The sequence below is a fragment of the Osmerus mordax genome, chromosome 24 (genome assembly GCF_038355195.1).
Source record: "Osmerus mordax isolate fOsmMor3 chromosome 24, fOsmMor3.pri, whole genome shotgun sequence".
Lineage (NCBI taxonomy): Eukaryota > Metazoa > Chordata > Actinopteri > Osmeriformes > Osmeridae > Osmerus > Osmerus mordax.
In genome coordinates this window covers 6,247,217-6,267,979 of record NC_090073.1, presented here as the reverse complement: position 1 = coordinate 6,267,979, position 20,763 = coordinate 6,247,217, and the positions used below count along the sequence as shown (strand labels likewise).

General features: G+C 46.0%; 1 protein-coding gene across 1 annotated transcript in view; it reads left to right on the top strand.

Moving 5' to 3' along the window:
• Window positions 1-20,763, top strand: part of galnt9 (polypeptide N-acetylgalactosaminyltransferase 9) — a 43,006-nt gene that overhangs the window by 20,431 nt on the left and 1,812 nt on the right. The window contains exons 5-9 of the mRNA XM_067228043.1: window positions 1,068-1,265; window positions 3,715-3,832; window positions 14,739-14,924; window positions 17,243-17,380; window positions 19,409-19,504. Coding sequence (XP_067084144.1) covers window positions 1,068-1,265; window positions 3,715-3,832; window positions 14,739-14,924; window positions 17,243-17,380; window positions 19,409-19,504 — 736 coding nt within the window. The remainder of the gene's footprint in view (window positions 1-1,067; window positions 1,266-3,714; window positions 3,833-14,738; window positions 14,925-17,242; window positions 17,381-19,408; window positions 19,505-20,763) is intronic.

Sequence of the window (20,763 nt, the reverse complement as noted above, 5' to 3'; positions counted from 1 at the left end):
TTTCTAATGACAGACTATTCAGGATGACATTCGACCACGTTTTTTTTCTCTCACAGTCATTATACCCTCAAAGTGGGGTAAGGCATCGACCTTGCATCAGCCATCTTTTGGAATGAGACCCAGAGTTCTTTTTACAACCCCGTCACCATTAAATGATGGCCTTTTTCCGATGTGTCGCGTCTGTCAGGTTTCTTAACTGGCAAAATCATTTGAAGCTCCATGTGGAAGTGTCCCCAAGCACTTGTTACTTTAATGTGATACGGAATTATGCTGCTTTTAGGAGATGAAAGGTTGTATGTTTTAAAGACGTGGAGGAGTTTTGGACACAAAGACAGTGTATTGAGTACAATTGTTTTAAAATAACATTTGAGACTTGAGTAGGTTGAAAAGGAGAGAGATAATAGTTGTCCTTAAATTATATCTATATCTCCAGCACTCATTCTGAGGTTCCAAATTGCAGTCTCCTATTTAGATGGGATACCAAACAATGTAGCTACTGTATTGTAATTATGATAGGAAGCTATAGCTACATATGTATGCTACGTGTGAGCAGTCACCACCATGCAAACTCTCTCACACACACACCAGACATACATACATACACGCCAGAGGTTGTCAATAAGAGTGGGAATATTGACATTGACACCACTTCTTATTTACTGTAGCCTCATAAAAGTATCAGTATTCATGCCTGAGGCCAAAAGGACTGGAAGAAAACAAAGCTAAACTCGACTCTGTGGCCTAGAACTCCAATGACCAAGGGACACAGGCGGGATGATCAGCTCTCCGCTTGATGTACTCTGAGAGAGAATGTGCCAAGCGGAGCACGCCTGGAGCAAGAGCCAGTGTTGACGTGGGGTGACAGGCTCGTAGTGGCTGACAGTCGTGGCACATGAGACGTAGTGGCTCGTTTCCACCCGGAGAATTGGTTTTCATCTATCTGTTTATTTCCCCCTTACTCTCCCCTAAGTCTCGCGCCCCCGGCATCCCGCAGTTTGACGTGAACACGACGTTCGCCGAGAACACAGATAACATCTCTGCCTCCGCTGCGTTTCTCTCTTCCAAAGGGCCGAGCCCGTTCTGAGCCGAATAAAGGACGACCACCGGAGAATCATCCTCCCCACCATCGACAACATCAAGTACAACACGTTCGAGGTGCAGCAGTACGCCAACAGCGCGCACGGCTACAACTGGGGCCTCTGGTGCATGTACATCCGCCCCCCCCAGGAGTGGCTGGACAAGGGCGACGAAACGGCACCCATCAGGTGAGCTTCCCCCCCCCCCCCCCCGCCCCCCCACCCCTACCCGCTCCATTATAGATGAGGACGTTTGAAATATGGATAGGGACGGCCCCCGGCTTATGACTTATTCATGTTCGGACCTGTCAAACCCCGGGCTTGATGGGTGCGTGTGCTGGCTGAAAGACATGAGTCAACAGTTCTATGAAAAAGTGTCTAATTACCTGATGAATATGTTAATATCTATGTCAGCCTGTACACAGGAGACGGCTGCGATGATATGTCATTAGTGTAATTGCATATCGTTTACGGGTACCACATACAGAATCGTAAGTCCACACACTGGTGTGCTGTCGATGACCTTTAACATGTCAAATCCTAGAATAAATGTGGCTATTGTAATGTACGTTCAGGTAAATCATGTTTTCCATCATTTTGAGATGTTCTTGATTATCATGCGGTATCATATTTCACGGAAATGGACACATATTTCTCTCGACAGCTGTTTGGCTCCGGCAAGGTCATGGCAACATATTTCCTGGAGAGACAAGCAGCAGTATGATCATATTGCTAATTCATAAACCTGTTGTCTGAAGACTGGATGTGACAACTCAACTTATGGGATACATTTCTTTTTTTAGTTTGGGCTTGAAAGAGTACAAGCTCTTGATTGAAATTTCACCAAGTGTCAGGAGCCAACCAATAGGGACGTCCACACGAGCGTTCTACTCTGAGGAAGACTTAAACGAGAGCGCTCTGATAACTTAACTACAAGCGCACACCCCTTTGCTCATCACTATCACAGCTTAAAACCTACCTTTTTACCGAAGCATTTAAGTAATTTTATCTCAGAAGAGTTTTACTACTTTTATTAGTTATATTATTGTTTTTATAATTTGCTATTTTAATTATTACTTTTATCACTTATATTATCGTTTTTATTGATTTTATGTAAAGCACCTTGAGCTACAATTCTTGTATGAAATGTGCTATATAAATAAAGTCTTACTTACTTACTTACTTACTTACTAGCCAGAGTAACTGTATCTGCTCTGCATTCAAATACACCATACTTACTTTCACTTAAAACCGCCGTCTTCTCCCCACGCTGAGGTGTTCTTCCTGTTTCTTCCTACAAATCCTTATCTAAGTCAGGTAGAGTGTGTCGGAAACCGCAAAAGAATGAGCGCCACTGAGGAATGAGTGCCGTGGCGCTGTTTGCAGTCTCATTATTGACACTTTGCAGGAAATGGACAGAGCGCCTCAAGGGGCATCTGGAGTGTGTCGGCTGTGGGAGGATCTCTATTGGAAATCATTCATCCCCTTGTTTCCTCCAGCTTTCTGCCCATCAACAATAGAAGGCCACGGCTGTTCAAAGCCGAAGCTGATGCCTGCTCTGTCAGTTGTCTCGGCACCATGAATAAAAATAAGATTTTGTCTGGGTTTTTTTCCCCAAAGATAAAGGGATGAAAGTGCCAGAAAGAGTTCCAAGCATGGGTGCATAGCACCATAGCCCCATGCATACATAGGGGGATTAAATCTGTCTGTTGACAAAGAGAACTATTTTGGCAGCTACCGAGTGCTTGTCCGGGGTGACCATGCGTTTTTTTGGGGTTGGATTTATCCATGCTGAAGTTGTGCTTTTAGTGTGGCTGCATTTTTTGTGCGCGTGGGGGATTGTGTGTGTGTGTGAATGTGTGGGGATGTGTGTGTGAGTATGTGGGTATGTGTGTGTGTGTGGTTGTGTCTGAGTGCTTGTTTACCTTTGTGCATTTTTTAATCTCATTGGCCTCCAAATACCGCTTAAACAGAACTGCAGGCATACACAATTATTATGACCTAGAAGCCAAATACAAACAATATCATAATTATAACTTGCCCTAACCCAAACAATCTTTCTTTTGATCACATTTTACTACACAGTTTAAGTGGTGTCAATGGCTCACTGCTTAGTTTCTAAAATGTCCAGTTTTTTCTCTAACTATTCCTTCAAGGGGTATATAAAGTGGCCTCAATACACTTCCTACTATGCCTTAACTTAATGTATGCAATCCTTGCTGCAGGCTCCACACTGCATTACATAGCAGCTGTCTACTGACTCCACTCAAGAGTGCCTTTTAACTCTAATTCATCACATAGTTCACTTATATTTGAATATACTGGTCTCCCAAAAAAATTCTCAGACATCCCAAGGCCTTTTTCCTGCCATGGTTAAGCCCATTAAAAGCAGGCCTGGGGTAGAAGAGGCCTGGAATTAAACAAGGTCTTCAGAGACCTTGAGAGAACAGACTGGTGTTGAGTGGCACATTCTCCCCAGGCCGTCACAGTCCTGCTCTGCCCGTGTCTTCTCTTAGGGGCAGCCCTCTGCTTCCCCGAGTCATCTATATTTACCAAGGACGTCTGCGCCAGCTCACAGCTGCCACTTACCCCGTTTCTGCAAACAACAACACTAATAAAATGCCCACTCTTCTTCTAGAACGCCCGCCATGATTGGCTGCTCCTTTGTGGTGGACAGGGAATACTTCGGAGAGATTGGCTTGCTTGATCCTGGGATGGAGGTCTATGGGGCAGAGAACATCGAACTGGGCATGAGGGTGAGTACTGGAATGACTCTAAAGCTCGGTCTCCCTGGTAACAACAAAAAACAACTAGGAAACTACTTTTGTGCTCTAGTTTACTGTAGACTCGCAGAACTTCTTTTTGAAAAAGTTCTCACTCTTGAAAGACATATATGGGAGCAGTGCCGAAGGGAAAGTTGGATTTCTAAATGAAGGTTTGAGCTGTGGTTGCCAAGTGAATAGACTAGTGTGGAGAATTACAAAAGCAGTAATTACAAATCCAATATCAGGTGGGAGGAGGAGCACTCAGTGGAAAAGTCCTGGTGGAAATAAGGATTCAGAAAATCTTATAAACAAGCTTTAGAATGACTTTTTTAATGTAAAAAATTAAAAAGAAATAACATGTTTTCTAGCCTAAGGGCTACATCTTAAGAAACAAAACCCAGAGGCGTCAACAGAGCGGCATTTAAACTTTCTAATGTTAGAAAATGTGATTTTTAGATGGCCGGAGAAAACCCTTAATGCACATCTTCAGTCAACCCAAATGCTTTAAAGCCGGTATATACGGAAAATGTAAATCTCTTTGCCGCGGCTTTGAGTTAAATTTAACGCTTGATGTGAGCGGAGAGGCTTGGTGAAGAATTGGCTAGCGTTTAAATTCAGAAAATGTTTCTCTCCAGTCAAGTGGAACCACTCTTAAATCTAGACTCACTCTTGGCTTATTGGAAATGAGAAATGCTTGAAAGATCCCACCTTCATTGGCCCTTGTCGTCACATCCATTTGCGAATCTTGAAACTTGAGACTTTAACGGCACTTCAGAACGGGTTTCCTTGCGTTTGAAAAGCTCTTCTGAACATACGAAGGCGTAGGTCAGGATTTATAGATCGCGTCAACCCTTTATGGTTTCAGCAGACGTTTATAGCGGGTGATGACTGTTTCAATGCCCTCATAACTCCAAATGGACTAGGCTAACGTTGCTTCAATAGCTCGGATTTTCCAGTTAATAAGACACATGCATACACTTTGCAATTGTGTCTCAACATTGCTGATTAGGCTACCAGCAAACAAAACACTTTCTTATTGATGCTATTGGTCATTGTATAATGTGATGTATTCCAGCACCAACTGTTGTTTTCAAGGTTAGAATAGGTTTTCTTATTCATTAGGCCTGCTGATGGTTAACTAACCGTGTCGCTGTGGGTTCCGAAGGAAATGAAGCTGAGTTCAGACGAAACCTATTGAAAAGTGTTTTTCTCAGTCTGCCAGCTTACAGTGTTGCAAAGAACTGAACAGTTTAGACATATTGGTTGTCCGAGAAGTAGCATAGGACAGGAGAGGGTCTGACATCAAAAAAACACATCCCAAATGACAGCATAAAATGTCTGCCTATGAACACATCAGCTGCTCAAATGCTGCCTCCCTATACAATTCTAATTGTGAATGAAAGAGTACACATCACAAAGCTAGCTATTCAGCAAATGCAGCACATACAATAACCACTAAGAATAGCCCCAGCTGTCAGTTTGACCATTAACATAGCACAGGTGTTAATGGAATAGAGATCGAGCCTCGTGGTAGATAAGGGCAATCATTTCTCTAAGGTTACCCTGTCTGAGGCAGCTCATTGTGGGGCATGCAAGGAGCGGCCATTTGGGAGAGTTTTGATTGACAGGAACATGTTTAACAATTAGCCACTGTGGCTCTCAGTAGCACTGCCCTGGCCCATTTCTCTGTGGATCCCTATGAAAAGCACAGTTCACATATGAAGGTTATAGCTTCTGTATAATTGAATGTGCGTTCTGCCTTTTTGTGTAGCTTTGTGTAGAAGGCTTGCCTCGGCACCCAGGCCCTTGCCTCTTTAAGTATGAAGGAGGTTAAGATGTGCAAGAAAAAGGTGCTTCTCTGAACAGACAGCCGTGCAGCGCAGTAGTGTCGAGTGTGATGCAGTCAGAGGAATAATGTCACTGGAGAGGATTCACATCTGAGAAACCATGGAACTTCTTGTCAGAGGTATTCATGTGTAGAATTATTTAGCGGGAAAGGCATGAGAGGAAAGCCTTCAGCAGAGATGGATCCAGCTCTGAACCGCAGAGAGAGGGCGACATGCATCATCAGGGGTTTTACGAAAACAGGTTGAATGGTTTTATCACTTAGCAACCGCTTTTTTTCTGCAAACAAAAACATTTTAAAGGTTTAAATGAATTGGAGCTCCTGCAACAGCCTTTTCTGATTCCTAAAGCCTAAAACACTGCTTACTATGAGGCTGAGTTTGCAAACGGAACAAAATGAAAATGCAGAGGAATGAAAATGACACAGATGTCAATACACATTTTTATTGCGTCACGCATGCATTTGTCCATCGACTTATACTTTCCACCAATCACTGCGGTTGGAAAGAAAGGTAAGAAGCTGATTAAAGTCAGTTTCTCCCTCCTTCCTCATACTCTGAGAGTAGAGTTTCTGGATACTGGGAGGAGAGAGACGCAGACTCCAGATCTGCTTGATTCTGTGTATCGCTTATCTATTTCTGCACTATGCAGAGAGCTTCACCCATCTGATAAGAAAGACAAATGAAGACAGTAACCGGATCATTATCAAAAGGGGGAGCGAGGCTGGGGGCGGCTCTGTGTGTTTCTCCCAGCCCTTCCCACCTGCATCCACGGAAAACAGGAAGTCACCTTGACACATGCCGCCGGGGCCCCCGCCGTCCCCATGTTAGGCCTCCCGCCATCTGTGGTCGCCCTCACCGCCACCGCCAGCAGCCGCTTGGAACTCGCTGCCAAGGCTATTTCCATCACGGGATGGTTCTGCCGGTCACACTTGGAGCCCAGCCCCTGCACTGCCTTCCGAACCACGGATTAAGTAGCAGCTGGAGGAGGTGTGTGACGCCACCGCACCGTGACACAGCTCCGAAGGGAAGCGTAGAAAGAGAGACGCGCTAGATCCGTCGCTCGAGAATGTATTCACGGGGTCCGGGAGGAGAGCACTGTCATGTGACAGCAGACCCCGGGGTCTTTTTCTAGTCGTCGTCTGCAGACGGGTTCTCCGGTCCTCCTCTCCTCCTCCTCCAGCTCTCTCCGGAGCATCTGAATGATGAATTCCCTGAGAATACAGTCCTTCACCAGAGGACGTGGGAGGAGGAGGGGGGGGGTCTCCATTGATAGGTACAGTGTTAGCCTGACAATGGGGGGAGACCGTTCAGTATCGATCAAGCGCTTGTCTTCTTCAGTGTATGCATTAATTATAGGGTCCTAATCAATCTCGAGAGGCTTAATGGACTTAGAGTTATATACTGATTTGTTCCGGTTTTACCTCAGACCAGTCAGGAGGAGGAGGATAGAGTAGAGATTTCCTGCACCATGTGGTGATAACGCTTATTATCATGTTATTTTTATGTTAAGTATAGACAATTCCATTTTCTATTTTGTGTCGTCTTTAGTAGGTCCATATCAGCAATCTGCACAGCACCAGCAGCAACAGCAATCTGTCTGTCTAATTTATGCGGAGACAGATTGTGTTGTGAATCCCCCCCCCCTCATACCCACCAAACAACAGCATGCAGCTTATTCTCAAGTCCTGGAAAATCCCTGAATGCCTTTTGGAGTTTGCGAAGGGTTTGTGAGATCAGAACATAGGCTGCTGCCAAAGAGAATGAGAGCCTCTATCCATCAGGACCAGAGGAACATGTAATTAGGCAGACTTGTCAGCTCACCTATTATCTGCACGAGTCATAAACTTCATTAAAGGGGCCCACTTTCGAGTGTGACTGCACTCGCAACTATCTTTAAACACACATTGACGAGGCAATTAAGATCATTTCAGAACTATTGTGTGTTTCACATCCTTCTGTCTTTGCAGAGCCCATTAAGCAATGGAAAAATGGTTCGGATAATTAGCATCAAACTCTCTCCGAAGACGCCTGTGCCAATAAGTTGGACAAACTTTCACAAGAAGCAGATGTTACAGTGGATCATTGTTCTCATTAACTTCAACAGCTTTTAGGTTAATTGCCACTGTTCAAACTGTCAGACCTAGTTGTCAAAAGTGAAATTTTGATTATGTAACTGAGCAAAACACCAGTTTTTTTTTTTTTTGGTGCCAACTTCAGTCACCTTAATCCAGGTAGTATAAAAGGGAACACTCTTTTGAATGAAGCTTTGACAGTGGACGTTGGAGTTCAAAGCCGTGCAGCTCTGCATTCCTCGCTTCAAAAAATGTCCTGGGTTGAACTGTACATTTTGTCGATGTGGTGGAGAGGAGCAGGAACATGATGGGAGGCTCCGGAGAGGATGCTAATACCCACAGCAGGATAAAGCCCTCAGCACACTTTGCTTTGAAACATCAGTCATCTCTAAGACATCCTCGTGGGGAGGGGGAGTGGGGGGGGTTGACAGGGGGGGGGTGGACTGATTAACTGACACCAACACTCCTGCAACAAACTACGATGCTACAGTCCCTTCGTCAGTCCCTCCCTCTTGGGTATTCAAGTTGTTCAGAACGGCTTAGGAGACGCGCTCTGTGCTCCTGATTGTGCATTCACAGTGACTACTGTATGTCACTGTGTTCTGAGAGCTGTATGATCCTCGCATTGAGAGTATCGCTCCTGAACACCGGGCTTACTGTATCCCTTGACTTGCACAAACAAGAATGGAAGTCGGATTGAATGATGCTCAGGCTGATGCCGATAACAGAAGATTCTAGAAGGTTCTGGTGCTGAGAGTCTTTACTTGTTTGTTGTTTACCTATTCAGCTTTTATGGTATTCTGTTTGACACCATGCATTGTATACACTCCTAGAAAATATGCCTTGTTTGTTTACAGACCGTTCTGTAAATAAAGGTTCTGCAGTACAAGTATTTATATTGTATAAGCTTCACTTTACATTGGAATGTTTTTGTCCTATTACAATACGTTTACATTTTATTCATTTATCAGATGCTTTTATCCAAAGCGACATGCGAACTGCAAACAGAAAGTATGGCAAAAGATAAAGATTCAGAAGTGCAACATTATTCCAGCAGCCATGACACTGTTAACTGTTTTGTTTGCCCCTTTCTACAGAACCTTATCCGCATTTCTGCATGGCATTGTTAAGCGTGATAATACCAGTGCTTTGATTGCTAGGTGTCAACACTGCTCAGCAGAGGGCTCTGAGATGAAATCAGCCTTTAAAGCCACATGCTGTCACAGGGAATTCAACACAGCGAGGGCTGAGACAGTGCGACCACATCAGAGAGGGAATGTGCGGTTACCCCTTTGTGTTTAAAATCAGCATTTGTTGTTTTTTCTTTTGAATCGAGCAAGCGTTTTAGATATTTGGTTTCAAAGAGATATCCCTCCGGGGGCGCCGGGTTCTAGAGAGGCGAACCTATCAATTAAGAAGATTCCCCAGCCTCGGCTGATTATCCTAAGCTTGTTACTCCGTCTGCTAGAACAACCCTATGGACACGAGGCTGTCTTCGTTTAATTGCACAGATCTCTTCTCTGCTATACATTAGCAACTAGGCCCAGGTTTTGTGAGCAAACCTTCTGTGGTTTTAAGGGATATGGCTGCCTAATGTCTTTAATCCAGGCAGGTCCATAATATTGCTGCACTGTAGCTTAAACTCAAAAGAATTGTCCCTAGTTGCACACCATACATGTGGGCACTCTACAGCACTGTCTGCCAACAAGGAAATACTGGTTGGTCATGCTGGCTGTGGGCCCTAAGTTGGGACAGGGCTAGAAACAAGTTGTTTATGTGGTGACACACTCATAATATGTGACAGGTGATGGTTTGGATCCTTTAGCTGGGGATGGATTCCTATAGCAGTTAGACTGGCAAACAGGCGCCAATACACAGCAGACAAAGATACTGAAATGTACTCGACAAAACCTCAGATCCGTTATATCATTTGCAACGACGGCAGTGTTGCAGTCCATTTCAATGACTGTCAGTCAAGATACTGGAAAACATTGCCAATACCCTATCCGTGGGGCTACCTGCACGCCATATACAATAAAACACTCCGTAATATACTTGGTGTGAAAACCAATCAAAGGTAGCCTCAGGCCATGCTTGAGAGGGCTCCCAATGGCTCAGCCAGGCATACGAAATAGCCGATATCCATAGGGATGAACTGTGGGTGACCCTAGGCTCCTGTTCCAGACCCTGCAGACGACCCGTTACACTCAGGGAGTAACTGCCAGGCAATTTTCAATGCTGTCTGTCAAATCACTCAGCTGTCATGCTAGATGAAGCAGTCATATTAAATTCTGCAATGCTCCAGGCAATCACAAATCATCCCAAACGGTATTCATGACCCAATACTCAGACCTCATCTTCCCCTGCCTCTTCCCTCTATAGACGGGTGATAGATATGACTGGATGCATTTGTGAGTGTTATTTTCGGAGACCGCTAGGAAGCGGATATGAGAACTAGAGAGCCACAGGATGTGAAACAAAGGCACTGGAAGAAGCTTCTGTTTTGACGACATGGTGTAGAGAGTTCAATACGTTTTCCGGTTTTGAAAGGAAAGCTATCGTCTTCCTTTCTCCTACAGGGGTGCATCAGCATTGATTTTTCAGCACAACAGTTCAGGTTCAAACCTGTTTACTGTGGCTAGTAGTTGGTTTGGGAGGGAGGTTTTTACAGTTATTTTCTGAATTCTCTGGAGGTTACCGCCACAAGGGTGCTGCTCCAGTTAACCAACTACTGTGGCTGTGGTGATGATCCTGTGAAAGAGCAATGTCATGGGCCTGTGGTTTATATCAGAATATGAAAACATCCTGCATATGGCAATGCAGTGTATGATATCTATTTTAGGCAGGGCTCCAATGCAAAAAATATCTGTTTTCTTGAAACCTGGCATCAATAAAGATTAACAATAACAATACAAGATAATAACACCCAGCTATGTTATGCCTGTGCCTTAAGTGGACTGTGTTGTGTCTCGAACCAATAATCATCATGAGTCTAACAGCCGTTAAGCTGCGACTGCAAAGCGTTTGATTAATTCCATCCAAACGTGTCATAACTTGGCTTGACAGACCAGATGATCACACCTGCATCGAAATGATTGGCTGCGCCGGAACGAGAAGAGGAGAATGCGCTGCCGGGGTGAAGCTCGCTCAGCGTGTGTCATCCATGTGTTGTGTCTCCCGCCCCAGCACTAGTGCAATCATCACATAATCATTATGCCTTTTGTGTCCGGGGGAAAATAAGGCATTTGGTCTGATTTGTTTTGCTAATACTTCGGCTGAGGCCTCCGAAGATAGGAGGGGAGCGTCAGCGTGATAAGACAACCTGGAACGTGACATACATGAGAAGCCAGGAGTGTGCCGCGCGCGCCCACCTGTTTCCTGCTCGGCATTACCGAGGCTGAAGCCGTCGCCCGTTGGAAAGGTCAGATCGCGGCTGATGATGCTCAAAGACAAACCCCCCCCCCCAGTCCCCACAGACTGCGTGTTCCGTGCCGCTGCCTGTTTAATCAAGACGATATCCCCCAGCCTCCGCCGTCGCGTGTTTTCCGACGAGTCCTTGGCGAGGTCATTTAGAACATCTTCACAATCACGCACACCCACACACCCAGGAACGGGGATAATCAAAGTTAAGGTAAACATATGACATTAACGTCACACACAGATGAAGACCGTCCTCATCAATAGACTGTTGGATATTCCAGTGAGAAAACATCCCTTATAGAAAATAAATGGTAACTCCAGCAATTCCTTGTCTATAATCAACCGAGCTATCCCTTTGAGCTTTTAGGAATGGATTACCAACAGTGACTACCTTGTCACGTATCGCTTGTTATAGCTGATAGGCACCAGTGACGAATATTTCTGGCCGGATTAAAGATGGTGTTTGTATCTGGCAAATCCCTGCAATGATCTAGCTATTACTCTGGGGTGCACGATGGTGGCTTGGACTGGTAGGAGATGGGAATGACAAGCAACATCAACCATCCCACAAACACAGTGGAGCAATTTCAGATCGACAGATAAAACATCAGACAGCCCGCTAATGGAGAGAGGGCAGAGGGAGCGCTCTGGCTAATTGAACTCTCTGTGCGCTAAGTGTTTTATCAACTCTTCCGATACACTGCCCACAGAGTGTCCAAACATGTCACATCCGAAGAGAACAGGACTGTTTGAGCAGTCTCACTCGCGTCTTCTGTACCCTTTATCAGTGGCAGGCTAGGCTGCAACATAAGAGGAGCTTTTCACCTCCTCGGGCCAACGGGAGGACCTACTCCAGAACATACTTCCTGATGGGCTTTCGGAAATGCGTTCTTGAAAACAAATAGAGAAGGTCTTTCGTGTGGTTGTGGTGCCGCTTGAAGCGCTTGCAGAGCAACTGTATCTATACCGCATATAAACAGCACACTGTAGGTACTTCCTCATCGTTGTTCTATCTTGTGGTTCTTTCTGTGAGACTAGTCAAAAATGGTTGTGGACAAAATGGCGGTGGTTGTTCATAAGATTAACCCGGAATACACATTCGAAAGAGAGGAAGGACTGCTTTGGTCGGGATCAACACAGTTCATGCAGTAAAAGATGCTTTTAAGCTACTGAGGTTCACCAAACGGAAGAGCAGCCAAGTGAGACGACGACCGAGGGTGGGAAGTAATGGCCCTCCGCGAAGGTCTCACCGCTTGGAAGTGGATCAGAGGACCAACATTTCGAATGTCTTTTATTAACGTTCAATTAAACACACACTGGCATAAACACTCCTCAGCGTAGCCGCACATGAGCATTATGATAATAGAGCCTTGGATTAATATTTCATTGTTTTCGAATTTCCAAGAACGTGACACACTTTGCCATATGGCTTGGGGCTTAGTGACTCAAACATCTTGTCTCAGTTAATTTCGTAGACCTACTTCTCGGGAAGAATTTACACTGCTTCAGTTATTAGATTTGACTTACTGATTAGCAAGCTGACACGCAGTATCCAACAACTGAAATGTTTACATCCGATACGACAGAAAACATTATGGAGGAGGGAGAGAAAAGTCGTATTTTGACAGTTATATGCTAATCTGTCGCTAAAGTGTGCGTTATTGTGCTGCACCTGTGATATGTACTATTCCCAGACCAGAAGTCCACCAAGTGATTGACACTGACACAAAGATCATGTTAACCACTTAGCCACAGTGTTACATTACATTTTAGTCATTTAGCAGACGCTTTTGTCCAAAGCGACTTACAAGAAAGAGCTTTACAAAAAGTGCATAGGTCAATGATCATAAACAACGAGATAGCCCAAAAACATTGCGGATTGCCAAAACATAAAGCATACATTGTGAAAAGCAAATAAGTGCCAATGGGTGGAACCAGAAGAGCATGTAGTAAAACTAATTTCAATTAAACACCATGATCCTTGAAAGTGCTAGAGTGTACCTGGAGGAAAGCAAGCAAAAATAATATAATTCACAGCGAGTACAAGCAGTTAAATCAGTTACAACTAACCAACAAGTGCAGCAAGTCCCTCAATAAGTGTCATTGTGTTCCTGGAAGAAATAATCTAACATCTGATCCAACAAATCTGTCTTAAGTATCGTTGTACTCCCGGAACAAGTTCTTCTTTAGCCTTGTCTTGAAGGTGGAGGGACAGTCAGTATCTCTGATGGAGGTGGGGAGATGATTCCACCATTGGGGGGCCAGACAGGAGAAGAGCTTGGGTTGTGACTGGTCGCTCTTGAGAGGTGGGTCCACCAGACGGTCTGAAGAAGACCGTAGGTGGCGGGTGGGGGTGTGAGGCTGGACTGGAGACTATCCACAGTGCTAACCCCAGTACAGGACTGCAAGAGCACCCATGTCGGCATATCCTGTTACTGTACGTTCTGAGGAGAGTTACTCGTTTACCACTTCAAATATATCCTTGAAAATGATAATACCTCCGGCAGTCTTGCTGTTTTCTGACAGTTTGGAATGGCAGCTTGTATTTATGGTGTAAGATAAACCTTAACAGCAACGGCTTCTCTTTCCACTCCCCTGGCTCGTACTGGGACTTGGGGCGTGTTCTGTTTTTAATGTGGAGCAGGCAGTATTACATTTGGGTTCAGAGGGATGTTAATGGTTGGAAACATCTGTTACGCATGGTGATTATGGTCTTTAAGAGACTCCTGTGTCTCTGACTCTCAGTATATAGCAACATACTATGCTGCTCTCTCAGCTATAGCTACTCTATAACTGCTTTTCATTTGTAGTCACAAGTTAATCTTTTGTTTAAGGAACTGTTGTTACTATGTCATTTATTTGTGAAAATCCAATCACTTGTATGCCAGAGTAGTCACTCTTTTTCTAACCCGAGTGTGGGGTTTGTCACCGTCGAGCCTCTGCATTTCTCGAGCCCTTAGTGAATCGATACTTTTTGCAGTGATGGACGTTTTCGCCAGGATGAGACGCGTTTACGGTCTATTTTTATACATTATCTCAGAGCACACGTAGACACTATTCAGGGATGTGGTGTCAGGGCCCCAGTTCGTCACAGACAGCTCTCCTGGGACACTCATATTTACGGGCTGTTCCTTAACAAACCTATTTCTCATCCTCCTTTTCTCCTCACTTCAGCAGAAAAGAAGGAAGCGGGGCTCCTGATACCTGCGCCAAGCAAAACCCGAGTGCGCCATCTTGTAAAACAAACAAGGAAGCTGCGAACGGGAAACCCTCGTCGATACAAATGTTCTGTTCCGTTGAAGCGGGACTGTTCAGGTTTTGACTTAACAAGAGGCTTCTCACAGAACACATGCTCTCGTTGTTGTGGTTGCGGTTGCTGCCAACATTTGCAAATCACAACACAACCTTGTTTGCACATTAACTGCCTGTGCAGTCCGTACGGGTGCGTCCAATTGATGCCGTCCTTTGAGCTGCCAAGGCATAAGAACAGCAGACCTGGGCCTTTAAACAAGCTGTAGTCCTCACTCTAGGTTCCCCTGCTCCCACTCTCCGCCCCAGGTGTGGCAGTGCGGAGGCAGCATGGAGGTGCTGTCCTGCTCCAGAGTGGCCCACATCGAACGTATCAAGAAGCCCTACAACAACGACATTGACTACTACGCCAAGAGGAACGCCCTGAGGGCGGCCGAGGTCTGGATGGACGACTACAAATCCCACGTCTACATGGCCTGGAACATCCCCATGAACGTGAGTCCTCCCCTCTTCTCTCCCTCGCTCTTTCCTTTTCCCTCCCTCCCGCCCGCTCGCTCGCCCTCCCTCTCTCGCTCGCTCCCGCCCTCCCTCCCTCTCTTCCGCCCACCCGCCCTCTCCCTCGCTCCCTCCCTCACTCCCTCTCTCCCGCCCCCTCTCCCGCCCGCCCTCCCTCTTTCCCGCCCGTCCTCCCTCTCTCCCGCCCGTCCTCCCTCCCTCCCTCCCTCCCTGTTTTTCTCCCTCTCCCTTGAGGCCCAGGAGCTCTGCACACTTGTTCATTCAGACGAGCCAGCCGTCTCTCCCTCTCCCCCTGGAGACGGGAGTCAATGGATATTCAGAATTCAGATTTCATCCCAGTTGACCTTCAGGCGGGCAGGGCCTGTTGGCGGACGCCGGCTGGCGTCTGGCCTCTGAGACGAGGAGAGGCGCGCCGCATGAATGAGAGGGGAGCGCTCCTTTAATCAGGGACTGCTTTCATACGCATCAGTTTACGTGTAATTGCTTTCAAGGGCCTTTGAAACGACGCTTGTAAATAATAAACATCTTTTTTCATTACTAAAACAAGGTTGATGTAGGAATACTAATTGCTCCGCTAAGCGCTGTGTGGCACTGCACAGAATGAACAATGTCAGTGTCAGGAGCCAGATGCCAAGGTTGGGAATGGCGCAACCATTTTTCCAACCTCATTGTCGGTCGGAAGCAGCTTGGATTGTTTCTGAAGTCACATTAACACACGCCCAAGTCCAGCTAATCCTATTGACAAGTCCAAAGCTGCTTCAAACGAGGTATGGAGCTTGGGGGGGGGGGGGGGGGGGGGGGGGGGGGGCTGCGGATGGGGGGGCCAGATGCTTCAGAGAGAAAGCCAGACAGGAACTTTAAGAAACAACCCTTTGACAAACCAGCCAGCAGGCCAACGTCCCTCATCCAGCGTAATTACAACCATGGTGGCAGAGCCACTCGACTACCCTGCTGTCCTGCGGTGCGGTTCCTGTATGTAATGTACAGGAACATGTAACATGTAAAGCCTGTTAAAACATAATCTCGCTCCCATTTGCCCCCACACAGGGAGGTGTTGGGGGGGCGGGGGGCGTTGAGGGGGATGATTACTTTTGGTTGGATGGCAGAGCCTGTGATTCAGTACAGTCGTCACCACAGTCCATACAGCCCCTCTGAAATTGAAATAATTTGTTAGTGTTATTCTGCAGTCAGTAACAGCAGATACCGGCATTTGTTATTACAAACCTTGAAATATGGCTGATGTCAGAGGAGTTGGGGGAGGAGAGGAGTCAGACGCAGGGAAGTTTGTGAGAGCTTGGGGGTGTTAATGAGGCGATGAATGAGTGTGTATGTGCATGCGAGAGGGAGAGAGAGGAGAGAGAGAGAGAGACAGACGGAGAGCGAAAGAGAGAGAGAGAGGAGAGAGAGGAAGAGAGAGAGAGAGAGAGAGAGAGAGACGGAGAGCGAAAGAGGAATAGATACAGAGCGTTACGGAGAAAGAGGGACAGCCTGAGAGAGAGGGAGAGAGAGAGGCACGGGGAGACAGGAAGAGAGGGAGACAGAGGAGAGAGACAAAGAGAGGAACGGAGAGCGAGAGAAACAAAGAGGGCCAGAGAGGGAGGAACAGAGAGAGAGAGAGAGAGAGAGAGAGAGAGAGAGAGAGAGAGAGAGAGAGAGAGAGAGAGAGAGAGAGAGGAGGAAGAGAGAGAGAGAGAGAGAGAGAGAGAGAGAGAGAGAGAGAGAGAGAGAGAGAGAGAGAGAGAGAGAGAGAGAGAGAGAGAAGGCCAGTGCACAGAGCCGTGGACTTATTAGGCATCCCTCCATCAATCTGGGGAGCCACCTCTATAATGCCGACAGGGCCGTGAGGCCTCATAATTAAGCAGCTGATTAGAATTTGCTCAGCATAGTATCATGTCTAATGAAAGAACAATGAAGGTCCCGCATGGCGGGAACAGCCCATCCATCTCTGAACCAAACATCCCCCACACACTCCGCACCCGCATGCGCACGTGCCTGCGCACGCTCATGCACACATGCGTACGCACACTCCGCACGCATGCCCCCACACGCGCGCCACTCCACACACACAACCTATACACAAGCCCATCGCGGCACAAACACCCTTATCGCCACACACACATACACACCCCCACACGGAAACACAAACGCACACACAAGCTCACCCCTACGCAAATATGCACCACAGAAATACACGCGAGTCACCCCTGTATTGTAAGTCGACAACTGCAAAGGTCTCCTATTTGACGGGCGTTTGACAAAGTGTCTGTGAGGTGAATGTATTCCTCTCCTGCCAACAGAACCCTGGCGTTGACTTTGGCGACGTGTCGGAACGCGTGGCCCTGAGAAAGAGACTGCAGTGTCGAAGCTTCCGCTGGTACCTGGAGCAGGTGTACCCAGAGATGCGCAGCTACAATGACACCATCACCTATGGAGAGGTGAGGAACACACTGGCCCCCAGTAATCAGTATAATAGGGTTATCTTACACTATACAACAGTTACTTCTGACCAAGTCATTTGACTGGACAAGAGGCACTCCATGAGAGCTGATATAGTGGTACTGGGACTCGTGTTTTCTATTAAAAATGTTCCTGTATTCTTAATTTGTAGTGTTATATTGCATTTTGTTGTGAAGCACCTTGTGATTTTTATCTGCGAGAGGTGCTACACAAATAAACTTTTTTTAACTAAACATTTATCTCTCCGCTTACATTAACAGTCATTATCTACATTAGATTGAAACTAATTTTGCACCACAAATATAAATATATTTTCACAAATCACATACATTACAAATGTTTACCAAGAGAGAAACATACAGATAAATATGAATGACACACAATCGTGTGCAGGTAAATGTTTGTGTTGCTTGACAACAGTCCAGTACAGTTGTGGAACTATTTGTGTACGGAATGAATGATAAACAAACAAATCACAATATATTGGCTCTTACTGCTGTTAACTAATAGATGGCGCTTGTAGAACTGTATGAAAGCAATATCACACTGGAGGTCCTGCTGTTCTACTGAATATCAGCATGGCTGGGGTCTGGGTGGAGGTGCGAGGCATCCAAGTACTGTTATACTGATAGTCATCACAACAGCACTCTTGCTTAAGTACACATAAAAAAGATTATTGTGTGGAATACTAACCAACAATATACCATAGTATTAGTATATTGTTTCCTTTTTTTTGTAGAAACACAACCATTTGTATTTTTCAGCATTGACATTGATAGTTCGATGAAATTATTGTAGCAGCTCATGCCAAGTCTTTTAAATTAGAACATCAAAATCCGAAATGTTTTCGTCAAATCTTTGGTGAGTTCTTTTTCTACCTTTTTGCTGTGGAGTGCTACAGCAGTTCTGAGAGTTCAGCTGTACTCCACATTTGCATAATGGGAACAGTTCGAAAATAAGCGCCCGCTGTGATGTTTATAGATACAGAGAACAGCACTAGCACTGCCGTCGTACTGTTCGCACACGAGACGTCCCTAGCTGACAGCCTTCCCCCCCCCCCCCCCCTCTGCACCTCAAAGATTACATTTCAAAAGGAAAAATAAAACTTATTCATGGGAGTCACCCAAAGGTAAAGGTATCTTGTTCCCATAGCAACGCTGCGTGGCGACAAGATTAGATGCAATTTACTCATAATGAGTTTTAATTAAACACTTATTAGCTTTTCGATGCCGACTTGATTGTTTTGGGCTTGGCTGCTCAACCCAACACAGCGGGTAAAAGATGATGACAGGTCCAGGCACCAAAGACAAACCAGTCACAAGCACCGCAAAGTATGCCATTTCTCTGTATCGATTCACAAATAAAGAAAAACAAAAAAAATCTATAACCGTCTTAAGCACATGTATCAAAATTAACCTCTCGATTAATCAGGTCCGACTACCCGTACAGAAGTATTTCCTTTATCCAGCTCTGGCACCGAGCAAATGTGTTCCTCCGAGTAATGCCCATTTGGATGGCACTATTTCAAATCTGCGACAAGCCGTGGAACAGTTACTTTGTGTTGCCATAGCAGAGCAGCCGAAGAGAAGGCTCATCTGTCATTGGCTGGCGCGGGCGTTCTCCAGCGCTGACCAGACCAGCGGAGCAGAACGCAACTGACAACACACATGATAGATATCTCACACGCTGGAAATAAAGTGATACACATTCAAATGGGACCGTCACGAACCCCACTTGGCACCTCGCCATCGGGACTAGGGCTGTGTATGTCTGTGGCGGTGAATACACATCCTAAACTGTAGATTACCATCCAATATCGGGCCCGTTGGTCACATTGCCTGTCGCACAGATGACAAGGTAGCACAAAACAGGTTGGAGGTGGAAAAAAGCATAGCTAAAAAGCAGACCTTACAGACTCATAATATTGGAAGAAGTACAAAAGAATGTCATTCATCCCCCCCCCCCCCCCCCCCCCCACTGTCACGTCTGCCTGTTGTGTGTGCCAGGTTAGAAACAGCAAAGCCAGTGGATACTGCCTGGACCAAGGCTCCGAGGATGATGACAAAGCCATCCTCTACCCCTGTCATGGGATGTCACCACAGGTGAGAGAATATCAAAGAGTTTTGGAAAGTCGGCGGCGGTCAGTTAGCAAGGGCCTGACTGTGGTGTTACTGTAAGAAGCTCACAAGTTGTTCCGGAGGCCGTTAATCTGCCTGTGTAGCCTTTTCTCACTCTGCCTCTCTCTTGATAGCTCGCTGTCCTCTCCCTTTTCCTCTCTCTCTTACTCTCGCTCTCACTTTCTCTCCTCTCTCTTATCTCCTCCTCTCGTGTTGTGCCCTCTCTCTCACTCAACCCTCCCTTCCCATTTTCCTCCTTCTTTCATTCCCTGTCGCTCGCTCTCTTTCCTCTCGTTTCTTTGTTTTAATCCACTTCCCCCACCAGCCCTCTTGGTATTTCTATTAGAGAACGCTCAATAGGTGCTGACCTGCGAACGCTGACGCGAGGGAGGGTCAACGGCCGTTTCAGTCGCGGGCAGCAACACAAAAGCTCACGCGCCGAAGAAACAATCATGCAAATGTTATTCATGGCTGAACACCTCCTCCTCGACTCCCCCCCCCCCCAACCACCACCACCTCTCTCTCCCGATTCAGGGTGGCATGTTTATTATCCGTCACATGCCGCATATGGAAATATATTGCTCTGTCAGACTCTGTCTCTCTCCGTCTTCTTGGGGAGCTCGGTGTAGTCCAGTAATGCACAGCTATGTGAGTCTTTCATCCTGGCCTCGTGGGAAATAAATACATGGAAATGTATTTGGTGCCGTTGTGTGATTAGATCACGGTGACTAGCGTTGCAAGACACAACGACACGTTCTAGCTCCTACTGGACGTTCCTTCAATTGGGATTGCGCTGAGTTGAACTTTAATAAGTTGATAAAAATAGTGCAAATTGCTAGACATCACTGACACATTGGCAGTTGTAGACCTTAGCCCTGCTAACTTGCTGCCTGGAAGCCTGTTGACTGTAATACTGGGGGGGGGGGGGTTGTTCACATGTGGAACCTTGCAACCAATCAAGCTTGTGTTTCTGTCTTTTAGAATTGGTTAATTGCCATGGCAGGCTCAATTCCTCATGTTTATCATTTTGTGTGGTCCAATTTTAAATGCATTAAGGATACAAAGGCATCCACTCTAAACCATTAACACGTACAGGATAAGCAGGGATTAGAGCCAAATTGTCATTTACACCATTGATCAAAATCGTCTCCGAGTTTCGTTAGACAGACAGACCAGAATGTCAAATCAGTTTAAGGTCTACGAAACTGGAATGGAGGGTGATTGACAAATCAAATTGCCTGATC